This window comes from Mastigoproctus giganteus, chromosome 11, assembly GCF_048544385.1.
Source record: "Mastigoproctus giganteus isolate SK-2022 chromosome 11, ASM4854438v1, whole genome shotgun sequence".
NCBI classification, from domain to species: Eukaryota; Metazoa; Arthropoda; class Arachnida; order Uropygi; family Thelyphonidae; genus Mastigoproctus; species Mastigoproctus giganteus.
The window spans coordinates 63,315,731-63,329,832 of record NC_143585.1 but is presented as its reverse complement, the minus strand read 5'-3'; the positions used below and the strand labels follow the sequence as shown (position 1 = coordinate 63,329,832).

General features: G+C 35.9%; 1 protein-coding gene across 1 annotated transcript in view; it reads right to left on the bottom strand.

Moving 5' to 3' along the window:
- The window catches only part of LOC150078062 (zeta-sarcoglycan-like), a 44,286-nt gene extending 32,439 nt beyond the window's left edge, over window positions 1–11,847 (bottom strand). Inside the window, exons 1-3 of the mRNA XM_090384898.1 lie at window positions 11,661–11,847; window positions 4,449–4,707; window positions 703–804 (exon numbers count right to left, since the gene is read on the bottom strand). Of these exons, the coding sequence (XP_090241024.1) occupies window positions 703–804; window positions 4,449–4,706 (360 nt within the window). The 5' untranslated portion in view covers window position 4,707; window positions 11,661–11,847. The remainder of the gene's footprint in view (window positions 1–702; window positions 805–4,448; window positions 4,708–11,660) is intronic.
- Between the last annotated feature and the right edge of the window lie 2,255 nt (window positions 11,848–14,102).

Here is a 14,102-nt window from a genome sequence, read left to right as displayed (position 1 = left end):
AATAGCCAGCACATGACGTCTAATGCTATCCCTCAGATCTGCCAGAGTTTGACATCCTTCCCGATACACCCGGTTCTTCAAAAAACCCCACTACCAGAAGTCGCATGGCAACATCCCTTCATCCCGTTTGAAACGCCCTTTTAAAGTTGGTGCAGTCACCAACGGATGCAGAACTAAGATCTTTCGATGGACTCGAAGGCAGTTTTTTCTATAAAAGTGATAGTGTTAGATCCACCACGAGTATAAAGATTCATCGCATGACGCTAATTGCGTCATGCGATTAATCATTTCGTGTCGCATTTTCGTGACGATTTTTGTCAATCCACAGAAGCAAGTTACTCCCATTTGAAAACTGCCTGTGGTGCGCCTAAAGAAGTTTTTCAACAATAGCAAGAAGATAAAGTTATTCTATTCAGTAGAATACGAATTCAAAGGTGATCACATTTAGAAGTATATTTTTTTGCTTATTAAAATAAAACAAGGTGTACAATATTACGAATAGAAGAAAGATTGTGACTTTACAAAATTTACTGTTTCTTTAAATATATTGCGAAGTAAATTTTGGTCATATAATAATTAGCATATATAATTAATGGATTATAAATAATCAGGTGAAAGCTTCGCCTCATAGATGACACCTTAACGATCAAATTAGTTACACTTGTCTTTAATGCATGCTGACACTATTTGTTATGCTCTTACCCTAGGCGACAGAATATCTCTGGCGTAAAGGGTTTCAACGAACTCCACGTCACTGGAAACTCTCACACCATCTTCGGCAATGGAAAGTTTTCCGGGACCTTCCTAAAAAAACAAGAAAAAAGTGACTGTATACCCTTGCTTTTGCCAGACAGCTAATGAAACAAACAGAAATCTTTCAGTTATTCCAAGAAAGAGAAAGAACCGAAACAAATTTCTATAACAAATGCCACAGTATTTGAGTTATATAAATGAAATTGGAAAAGGATGGTTGCAAGTAGATGTGCCAAAATTTGCTTTCGGTCAGAAAATAATATTATTGGAATAAACTTCCACCTGATTGTGGAAGTGAGTAGTCTGAATAAATTTAAAATTAAATTAAATTTTCTGTTTATACCCCAGGACGACCAAACGGTCAGAGTAGTTCATAAGATAGACAGAGTACAAGAAACAGCACCGCATTCAGCAGTCACGAGCTTGAACCTCGGTCACTCAAGGCACGTGCACTTATGCACCCATTCGCTTGACCACTCGGCTACGGCGGCCGTTATTATTGGTTGAAATGAGCAAACAAAGTGGGCATTTTTTAAAATTTATTATTTTTTTTTTTCGTGGTTGATAGTGTATTAGCTTGCTCCCTTGCAGGAAATTTTATGGAAAAAAGATGGGCGAAAAGTTTTGAGCGTTTTTTCTTCTTTTTTTTTTTTTTTTTGCATAGTCAAATTAGTTGTCTTGGGAAAAGGTTGCATGTTTTTTTCTGCTGCAAACTTGAGTTTTTTATTTCTCAAAATAGCCAAATCGACATGCAATTCAAAAAGACATGATATACGAGTGCCTCGTGGCCTTAGTTGCCTTGCAATTCGGCAAAAAAAAAAAGAAAAAACCTAAATCCTAAGTACTTCGCGGGCAAACAAAATATAGGATTTGTTTGTTTGTTTTAGAGTTTTATGGCGCATTAGCATCTAAGGCTATAATGCGCCAACAAAATATAGGACCAACAAACATTATTACAATTATTGATGAAGACGGTAAAAGAGGGACGGCAACAACTCTAGAGCAGCGGTTCCCAACCGGTGATTCGCGAACCCCCAGGGATTCGCGAAAGTGTTCCAGGGGATTCGCACTAAAAATTCTATAATGGGGTCTGTTTAGATTTACATAGGTAAATTGTTGAAAACTACAAAATATAACTAAAAATAAACAATAAAGTAAAATCAAATGAAATAAAATGTAAAGAATTGCCAAAGAAAGAAACCACATCTCCCACAATTTCTTATAATTAGTTTACTATCTTACAGTATATCATGTTAAATAAATATGTTTTCTCTACTAAATTTTTTTTCATTCTCAAGGACCATTGTTATGTACAGGTACTTTTTTTTTTTTTTTTATAACCTATAGTACTTACTACCGTGCATGGGTTGAAGGTTGAAAAGCAGATACTTGTTGACATTAGACTTGAACTTCTGTAGATTGTAATTTTCAGGAAATACATAACAAGGTTGTTCCAGAAAACGGAAATTGAATGAATAAGTGAAGAAGAAGAAAAGTTGGTTCTGTGAGTTTGAACTTGGACAGTAAAAGTATGTTGATTGGTTGCAGCACGTGTTCGGATTGCTTTGAAAGAGACAGCGGGAATTATAGAAGCCAATTCAGAAGAACAGTGTCCGTGGAAGTATCTATAGCAAGGTCTATGAAACAGAGAGTGGAGAGACTCTGTTAGAGATGAGACTGTTGAGCGGTAGCACAGTGGTATCGTCACCATTCTCCCCACACCGCGTGGCAAAGGCCCGGGTTCGAATCCCGTCGATGACGCGAGGAATTTTAATGGGTTGTTTTCACTCCGTGGTTGAGTTAGTCGGTTTCAGACACAATAAGTATATGGGTAGATGTAATCATTTACGGGTGAACCTAATATCATAATTTCAATTTTTTTTGTTAGAAATGAGACATTAATTAACTAACTGCACTCTTTTGAATGGAATCTAGAAGCCCGAGAGGAGTTTTGGGAACACGGTCCCAGATGCGGGAACAATATTCCCGGGTAGGCCAAATATGCGATTTCTACAGAGTCAACAACAGTTTGGAAGAAAAGTAACGCCAATAGAAAACCAAGTTTTTTCGATGCAGAGGAAGCAATATTTGGAATGTGCTTTATGCCAGGAGAGATTAGAAGTCAGGATAATCTCCAAGATCTTGCCTAGAAATCGGAACGTCATTGAAGATAAACATAGGAGCAGAAGAATGTGAGACATAAGACAGGACTGAGTTTTAGAAAGTTTAAAATTAAGTTATCTTTGCCCCATTGGAGAATTGCCTGGAGATCAGCATTTAAGGAAATGGTAATGGATAATCGAGAAGCTGTTTGAGCAGGGCAGGGTTTCTCAAACTGGAAGGTAGAATGCAATGTGCTATCGTCAGAAAAACTATGGATATGATTTCCGGTCAATGGAAGAAGGTCATTAATATAGAAGAGGGGGTGGGAGAAAGAACTGAATCTTGGGGAACACCCGCATTAGTGGAGAAGTTAGAAGACAGAGAGCCGTCTACCATTAACCAGCGAGCGGTCAGAGAGAAAACTGGATACTCAATTACAAAAAACAGCTGGCAAACCATAGAATGGAAGCTTATTTAGAAGACGTTTATGCCAAACACGAACGAAAGCCTTGGAGATGTCAAGAGCAACTGCTTATGTTTCACCAAACTTTTCCATTGAATTTGTCTAAAGGTGGTTAACATAGGCCAGAATATCACCAGTGGATCGACACTGACGGAATCCATACTGGCGATCGTTGATCAGACGGAATGTTCTAGATTTTTTTTTTAAGCGTTTAAGCGTTGGCGGTTAATTGATTTCTCCATTTTTTATAAAAAAGTAGCAGTAATTGCAATGGGACGATAATTGGATGGGAGGGATTTGTCACCCCTTTTAGGAACTGGCTGGATATGAGCAAATTTCCAAGCAGAAGGAAAAACACCTTTGGAATAAGGAAGTGAAAAAAGCGGCAAAGAACAGAAGTAAGTTCAGGAGCTCAGGTTTTGAGAACAAGTGGAGAAATACCATCAGGACCTGGAGCTTTCTTAGCATCAGATTCATCAAAATCCTTCTGACATCCTTTTGACGGAAGACCACAAGAGGAATTGAATAGAATGTACTGGGAATGGTTTGAGGAGATTTACCAAGATCATCAATACATGAGTTGGAAGAAAACTAGGATACCAGCAGGTGAGCTTTATCTTTGGTTGATGTGTCAACAGAACCATCTGGTTTTGACAGAAGTGGGAACAGAGATGGGCAAAAATTGCAGCCAATAGTTTTAGCAAGAGACCAGAATGGTCGGTACCATTGGACAAGAAGCAAGTTTTCTACTCTTAGCCTGTTCAAAATCTAGTCTGGACTGATTAATAACTGCTTTACAAAGTATAAATGATACTTAATAATAAAAATTATTATTATGCTGTGTCGCTTATAAAAACGTAGTACTGGAAATATTTTGTAATAAAAATTGAGAAATATTATACGATTTCAGAGCATATAGGCTTAGTGGTTCGCTTTAAAAATATTATGTTGAAAGGGGTTCGCGAGTCAAAAAAGTTTGGGAACCGCTGCTCTAGAGAATTTCTCCAGAGGATCGGATCAGGGTTAAATACTGTTCGTTTTTTAGGACCATTAAATACTTTTCGTCTTAGATAGTGTGAATCAGAGCTGTAATACTTTCGTCTTTTAGGAAAGCAAACCAGTAACTTACGGAAGTTAGATCCAGCAGCTTGATAATCCAGATGGTGAGAGACATATTGACCACTACCACCACCAACAGTAGCACCACAAGCATGTACAAACATCTCTTCCTCCAGCCGTAGATCCCGGGGGGATATTTTTCAGTTAATCTGAGCACGTCGCTGCCTGGAACAGATCCGTCCTGCGTAGAAGAGAGTGCTGCCTGAGCAACCCCTCCGTTACACGTATGTGATCCCGTAGTTGATAAAGTCGGAGTGACCAGAGACATCCTGCAAAACAATATTAAAAGTCAGCGAATATTAAAAATTTAGATTAAGAAAGTTTACTCTTTCTTATAAATACAAGTACAGTACAAATATTTTTCGTAATTATGGACTGAGTGGCGCACTTTTTCTAAGAGAAGAATATTTTAGTGAGTTCTACTCACTATTTTTTTATGATGGCCGATTTTAAGTTCTTTGGGGAACTTAAAATTTACAATTAGGAATTTTACGTTTATCTGGGAAAACAAACTTAATTTTATTTATACTGTATGTCTACCAGTCCAAACAAAAAAGCCCCTAAAACCAATATTAAGTTATCCTTGAAATCATACATAGATTGATCATTTAATTCGCATAATTGACCCACCTTAATTTTAATCTTCATCTCTAAGGTTTGCCCGTGCTCTCTCTCTTTTGCGAAATAATCTAAAAAGTGCACCATCCATGAACTAACTTGTAGAAGTACTCCTGAAGCCATTTTTTGATAAGTGGTTGTTTTGACTACAGATTCTCCACCTTCTTTAATGCGTCTGTGTCGCCTCAAACTTGCAGATTTCTTCAAACACTTGTCTCCATAAACCTCTGACATTTCTCTCACAGTCTCTGTAGCACTCACACCACGTTGAACACAATAGCGAATAGCGAATAGCAAAACGCTGCTCATTCTTCAAACCTTTAATTATGCAGCTCACAAAAGGTTCATATTTACATGTAAATTAAGGCTACACTAACCAGGCATGTCAGAACTTGCAAATGTATTAGCATATTCTTGGATATGCACTCTCCTGCCATCTACCAACAGATCGCAGGAACTTGAGTGGTTGCACAGTGGCACTGCCATTCCGTGAATTAAATGATAAGTTTGCATAACTCTGGCAAACTTTGCATAATTCTATATACCGCATATTGCATTCATTGGACATCTTTATCACCAGATTAAAATTGCCAACTGCAAAACTTTTCGATTTTCAGCATCTTTAAAAGAATTTGTCTACAGCAGCCTTTATGCAACGCATTTCAAATTTTTAACTTTAAAAGTCTGAACAAAGATCAATATTCGAAGATACAGTACTGTACTTTGATCCTGTTTAACTCGAAATCGGGATTATACTTATTTACTGAACTCATTAAGGCTGAAATAAATTTCTGTTCACAATACGGACTTCCTAATTCTTAATTCGATTTCGTTAAGTAAAAATACATTTGACATTGTTACTATTTTGTTGAATTTGATATTTGAAAACGATCTAACTTAAATAAAAGTAATTTATTTATTTTGATACCTTTCCAAGCAGTTTTGTGTTTTAGTGGAAGGCAGCATAAAGAACACAAAAGAAATTTCCGATTTAAAATTTTCTGTATATTTAACCCATAGTCTTATACAACATAAACTATAGTTCACCGCATTTCTAATCGCAAGTGTTGAATATTCGCAAATGTATACACTACAGAAAAATACAACACACCTTTTTTTTTTTTTTTTTGGTATAGTTCAGCAATATTTTTTGACATGTTGCATTGTAACAGACCAACTCCCTATTCTTTTCCCTGATGGGCGTCAACTTTCTTGCATGCAATGCAATTTCAACTTCTAATCGATAAGTAATTATGTATGCTCTGTCACATGAAACGATTGAAGGTGGTACTATGACCAAAGATTTCCCCAAAGGAAGAATATGAAACTTCATCACATGGTCTTCCTATTTAACATACTCGTACATAATTATGTTTCTGGTCAATAATGTAAAAATTCCTCGAGGTGGAGTGGGGACAATGCATATACAGACTACAGTAATTATAAATCCCATTAATTTTTCATCTCCCCTGGGTATTCTACTGATTCCTATTATTCATGTGCACCTTTCCTATTATTCACTTGCAGTCTCCCCTTCCCCACATTCTATTATTCCTATTATTCATATGTAGTCTCCCCTCTTCCATATTCTCTATACGCTAGTAACACCACTGCATGCTCACATAATTCTAATTTACAAATTTTAAAAATATATAAATAAATAAAATAAATAAATACGAGTAGCGTAGTAAGGTACACAGGAGTCCAAGCAAAAATTCGAAAAGGGCCGTCTCTTTTTCCGGAAAATCAGGAATAAAACTCGTCTCGTAAAAAATGGTATAAAGGCTAAGATATAACTATTTCATTTAGGCCTAAATAAAATCGGCATATCTCATTGGGGCTCACATGTAGTGAGTATGGGCTTGGCACACCCGGGGTCCTGAGCTGGATATCATCATTCTTTTGTTCCTTGATGATTACCTTCTACCTCTCTCTCTCTCTCTCTCTCTCTCTCTCTCTCTCTCTCTCTCTCTCTCTCTCTCTCTCTCTCTCTCTTTCCTCTCTCAGAGTAACTCAGAATATATATTTTTTTTAATTTGGCTGGTGCAGCAAAAACATCAGATTTCCTCATTGTGGCTACCCCCCCCCCCCGAGTGAAACTGATCCCATTAGTTATCTTTCCATAACCGTACTGAATGCTGTCGCAAAGATATTCGAAATTAATTCTTAACTATTCCAGTATCTACCTTCGTCCTTTTAGTCATAACTACAGGCTACAGTTCCTTCCTAAATATTTGAGATAGAGAACTAGATCAGCAGTTCCAGGATTGCGCGAATCTCCATACCGCTCGTTAATAACCATTTTGCTGTATAGAAGTAAAATACGTCAAGTAATAATATGATGCAAGGTATCATATTATTACTTTAAAAAAGATACGGTTAAATATAGCAATCCGTATCCCTCATTCGTTTTATCTATTTCATCAAAAGATTGATTCAGTCTTCTTTAAATCTACATAAGCTTTCCGGTCCCAAAGATGTAACTGAACAAGATATGATAAGAGATGGTGAGAAAAAAACAAACAAAACAAGCTATGGAAGAATATGGCATTACAGAAAAAATGGCTCAGCGTTAAGGAACTAAAGGAGCGGATTCGTAGTGACCTCAAGACGATAAAAATTGTTAATGGTATGTTTTTGTCTTCTATTAAAAAACATTTTATGTTATTAACAATAAAAATAAAAGTAAAACAACGACATTAATACATAAAATCATTTTTCTAGATCTTGTTGCAGTAGCACATTACTGTCATTAACCACCCTTCCAACTTTGTATTTTGTGCAAACTTAGATATTAGATATAATACATAAAATAATCACAAAACAGTACATAAATGATTTAATGATTCTATGATAACTGAGAGGAAAGTGGAACGTAAATTGTTGAAGCTTAACATAAAAAAACGCGCCTGGAGTGGATGGGATCTATCCAATTATATTAAGTATAACAAGAGAGACAGCAATGGAGGTAAACAAACCATTAGCTATAATTATGAGCATCTTTGGATTCAGGAGAGGTCCCTGTGGACTGCAGATGTGAGAATGTTTCCCTAGTTCATAAAGGGGGATAAAGGGTGAGAAGAGTAATTACAGCTATCAGTGAAGAGTAATTACAGATCTATTAACGTCTATTCCAGGGAAAATAATGGATTCTTTGGTAAAAGAAGTAATGCGGGAATACCTAGAGAGGAATGCAATTATACTGCAGCCACAACATGGATTTATTAAAGGGCGATCTTGTCTGACCAATTTGACTGGATACTATGATGCACTAACAAAGGAATTGAATGAAAAAAATAATTTTGATATGATATACTTGGATTTCAGGAAGGTTTTTGAATTTTTCTCATAAAGAACTGCTGTGCAAAATAGGGCAATGTGGCATTAAGGGCAAGTTACTGCTCTGGATAAAGGGATTGTTGAGTGTGAGAAGACAGAGAGTGGTTATTAACGAATTTGCTCTTTTCGTGGAATAATGTTATTGGAGTCCCCCAGGGTACAGTGCTAGGCCCATTGTTGTTTTCTATATTTATTAATGATATTGATGAAAGTATATCAGGCTTAATATCTAAGTTTGCATAAATACGAAGTTGGCAGGGTGGTTAATGACAGTAATATGCTACTGCAACAAGATCTAGAAAAATTAGGCATTTGGGCTGAGAAATGGCAATTGAGGTTTAACATTGACAAATGCAAAGTACTGCACATGGGTAGCAGTAATCCCAGATTGATGTACCAACTGTGTGGTGCTACCCTCACGGTAGTGAAAAATACTTGGGGTAATTGTGCAGTCAGATATGAAATTTTCTGAGCAATACAGACAGGCTGCCAGGGCAGTTCATGGAGTTTTGTCAATGATACAATGAATTTTGCTAGCAGGGATAAGAAAGTGATTATCCCATTATATAATGTAAAGTTAGGCCACATTTTGAGTACTGCATACAGTCCTGGAGGCCTAATTTTAGGAAGGATATGAATCTGTGGAACGGGTGCAGAGAAGGGCAACCAGATTAATGAAGAGAACGAAAGGGTGGTCTTACCAAAGCAGGCTTCAATTCTGCAAACTGTACCGGAGTCTGGAGACCAGGCACCTGCGAGGTGATCTGATTGAGATGTTTAAGGTTTTGAATGGATTGAGCAAGCTCAAAGCTTATGGCATTCTTCCTTTTGTTCAGACTACACACATGAGGTGAGGGGTATACATTTAAATTGAGGAAGGATGGTTGGAGGATAGATAAGGGTGGTTGATTTTTGGAACAAATTTCCATATCTTGTTGTAGAAGTGGGCAGTTTGATTAAATTTAAGGAAGAATTAGATAAATTATTGGAGGGGATGGATATGTAGACATGTATTTTTGTAAGGGAACGCCTAGAACGCCAGTATCTCTGGCGAACAGTACCACTGTAAAAAGGCCAGATATGTGAGTAGTGTATGTTTGTGTGTATTGTGCTGTTGTGTTGTTCTGGCCGCTTGGCTATCCGAAGCACTTGTCACTTGGAGAGATAATTCTGGGTACTTGTCCACACCACGGTAAGGTGGGCCAGTCCCAGTAAAGCTTGTACTGTCTCAATTCGAGACTCCGACTCACCTGATGTTGCCAAAAGGTGGGCCAGATCCTCTAGTGTAGGAGAAAAAATCTCTTAGTGTAAACAAAAAAAATATAAAGAGAGAGAGAGAGAGAGAGAGAGAGAGAGAGAGAGAGAGAGAGAGAGAGAGAGAGAGAGGTGATGAGGGAGTTTTTTTCCCCCCGATGACTGATGCAAGGTTTAATAAAGACTTAGGACAGTGAAGTCGGTATGAGCCGCAGAAGTGTGTGTATATTCCTTACCTATTTGATAAATAGGGAATTTTCTAGCATCTGATGTTTTCTTTTAGTTATTAAGGTAAATTCGATTTTAACAGATTGAAGAAGACAATAAAGTTAGCATGAAGCACAGATACGTATATTCTTTCTCCGATTGATATAATGAAATCGGTATTTTCCAGTATCTGACACTTTCTTTTACTTAGTAGAACAAATTCTTAGTCAGTTAAATGTCATCAAACTTTTTCCCTGTGATAAACTTCAACCAAATAAAACAGTTATCTGAAACCGAAAAATGTGCATATTTTAAATTAATACAAGTCAATAATCAATAAATAATTTTAAGTGTTAAATGTATGAGAGAATTACTTGATTCACAAGAATCAAGTAATTCTCTCAATTACTTGATTATTAAATGCTTTTTAATTATTATTAAAATTATTTATTAAATAGAGGGATATAAGGGGAATTAAATGTTTTTTACAATAAAATTTCATAAAGGACATATGAATAATATGCCTCAAGTTTCACAGCCTTAATAAAATACACGATGTATTTTTTATACAAATATTTTTTGCTTGAGAAATAACTTTTACTCCCTCTGGCTTGCGAGCCATTCAGAGAATGAGGTCCAAAAGTGCTGTTGTAGTAACGGGATTTGCTTAGAATAATACGATGTTTATCATTTATATTGTAACACAATGGTTATAATCGCTATCTTTCCTCATTCGAATCTCCCCTTTTTGGGGAAAAGGGGGGGGGGGTTCGAACCCAGTCAACGTGAGGAATTTTTAGGGACTTTTATCACACCATGGTTTAGTCAGTCGGTCTCAGGCGGGGATAACAAGTTTTTTTTTTTGGTCCAGCAAAAGAGCAAACCAACCACAGAATATGGAAGAAAACTGCGTGTATTGTCTGGTCGGTTTGCCTGTATTTACTGGACTATTTACAATATAAATAAGTCTTTATATTGCAAATATAAATTTATATTAACAAACAGAACTGCTGTTGTCTATATTTCACTTGCAATTAATGAGCTTATATTTATAATCTGAAATTTTTTTCTAAGCTACAATTTAAAATTTTTCTTTTATTTTCTTAGAGCCAGACAATATCTAGTTAAGACTAATGATGATTGAGGCTAAAAGTACAAGAACAACGAAACCTTCTCTAATATTAGGAGCAAAATAAAATAGTTACATCTCAGTACTTTCAGTTGATTTGGTTATCCCGTCAAGGCCGGAAATAAATGATGCTACACATAACCCTATGTGTAAATATTCAGAGAGAGAGAGCTCAGTTATCAATCATATCACAAGTAAATTCTTATACGCAGCTCTATCTATTCCTGAAATTAACTGTTCCCCCCCCATCTCTAAATTTGTTCAGTCATTCTCTGTTTTTACTGTGTCACACTAACTTAAACAGAATTATTATCGCATAATCTCCACTTTCCCATTTGCTCACATCTTTTACAGACTGAATTTTAGTATTAGCGACCCATTTATTCCTTATCACCTGTTTTCACCTATAGCATCCAGGTATCTTATACATTATTTTATCATTTATTATTCAATGTTCTCAAGGCATCTTTCATATTTCAAAGCAACTAGCAAAATAAACTACGCATTTATTTATTTATTATAATTTTTTTTTGCCGTTTATGTTTATAAACCAAAACATTGTTTTCTATTGGATTTCTGTTTGTATAATTACGAACATTTATATTCGAATTATACTCTTCTACCACTTTAGTGACATCAGAATACAATTATATTCACTAAAATCAAATTACTTACAGAAATACTGGCTATGGAAATATTGTTCAAAACCTTGTTTATTTAAGCTTTCTGTTTATCATTTTTCTGTGCATTCTGATTCCCGAATTTCACTGCATATCCGAGGGTCAGCTTCCAGTACGCAGGCGCAGTACAGTGGATGTTCAAGCTCTCACAGGCAGTGAAGGAAAGCAATACAACCAAAGCTGATTCCCCAGGACTGTGTGAGGCACGACGGAGTGATTCTAGTTTCCACCGTGCCTTGCGCCTTGGTTGTCATGGTGATGAGGACGAGGCGAATAGCATTGGGCGCTGTAGAACAACGTCAAACCAGACAGTACCTCCAAAGGGTATTGCCATTATTCCAAGTGGTTCTCATGAAGAAATCAACAGTGGTTCTCATGAAAAATTTGGCATACTGACTTGACCAATGCGACACCTAGTATTTATAATTATTCGTTCCCTTTTTAAATATCTAACATTTTTTCTATAAAAGTCTGTCTGAATGCAGAAATGTGTTTACTATACACCAAACGTATACATTTCTTATCCTTATCGAATTAAAAAAAAATAACATATATTCGATAATATAAATAACATAACGATCCTTTTTAGAGTCCAGAAAAATAATCGATTCAGCTGTATAATTTCACTGTTATGGCAATCAATACAACAGGCGTTTAGTTACACTGAATCGTGCTTTTCTTCTTATGGTGTTATACGGATTCCAACAAGTAATATGAGTATCTGTGATCAGGGGCGGTCCTAGGACTTTCTAAAAGGAAGGGGGGGGATAAAGCAGTGTTTCGGGGGGAATCGTTAAACTTTACCATCAAGTAGCAGCCAAAAAAAAAATCCATATTATTTTGATCATAAGGGGAGCTACAGCCCCTCTAGTCCCCATGTGGGATTATCCCCGAATGTGATCACGAACGTAGCCCACCTAATACATAAAAATAAAAAAAGTAAAAACAGTACCTACTATATTCATAATCCTGTGTTGTAAGAAAATTTTTTTTTTTTTTTTTTTGGTATTGGATTCCTACATATAAACTAACTATATTACAAAAATACTTCTGTTATAAAAATAGTCTTGATTATGTGAAGAAATTAGCGTAATATAGTAATTTTTTTCTGAAACTAAAACCCCTAAATCTATTATACTGTACATTATTAGAACGACACATATGTTTGTTTACGATATTTGCTTCCAGTTTTGCATTTACAAAGATAAATCACATATCTTTCAAGAAGACTCAGGTCAGGAATCGAATTTTTCATATAAATTAGAGTTTAATGAGTTAATTTTTAAATACAAGAAAAAGTAATTGATGGGTTCGTACAAATGATCGACAGTGTAAATCAGGATAATATAAGCACAACAGGTGAAGCAGTAGCGTAATGAAAACTTTCATGTGTGCATCCTTTACTTCACGTTAATAGGTGATCAAACTCAGATAATAGTAATTTTTTTCCCTCTTTAAGTATTCTTTTCACAGGAAAATTGACCGAAGTGATATAAATTAAGAATCAAGAAACTGACCGAAGTGATATAAATTTAAAGGGGAATAAAAAAAAAAAAAAACTTGTCACAGGAAAGGGCATTTACCAATTACATAAACTAACAACTGAAAGTTAAGCTGAAATCTTATTTTTGACTTTCAAAACCAACCTCTATGGCACTCTGCAATCCTCTTGGATCATAAATATTATAGATAAGTCGATAACAGAATCCGGCATACCACTGAGTAAAGTAAAATGACTACTCTATATACGTGTTGTAGCAGTACTAAATGTGTAATCATAGTACTAACTCTTAATGTTTATAAGACTCATCTCATTCTCAAATATCTTTATCGGTAGATTTTCCAAAAACATTTATTACCAAATTAAATATGATTTTTTAAATATTATTATAAATTAAAGTTAAACATTATTGATCAATTATGGCAATTGATATATGTAGGCACAGTATCCCATTCATGTCGGGATAGCCTCTTTCTGTATATAGCTATGAGCACAAAAGGTTTGTTACTTAGTGTACCGATTTCATATTGTGGGGGATCTTCGTCACGAATTGCCTTGATATTGCACTACTCTAAATAAAAGGTATTGCCACAATGGAGTATATTGCTTTTATTTTAAAGTGTAGGTCCATTCAGACCCAGGTTTCGACTCTGATTGGAGTCTTATTGGTGGGCAGGTAGGAATTGTGAAGACCAGAGTAACCCAGTGATGACATATATTGCCCTACCATTAATATCCGGGCACCTGCCTTTAGACAAAAAAAAAAAAGAGCTTTTATTGTGTCATTTAATATTTTCTGCTGAAATATTTTGTTTTTATGACGGCCTTCAATCTTCGCAGCATACTCTCAACCAGCTTTTTATAAATGTTAGGTGATCTGTTCCTCCACTCGGCCTTTTACACAGCCACCAGTTCGACCTTGTTCTTTGGGCGATC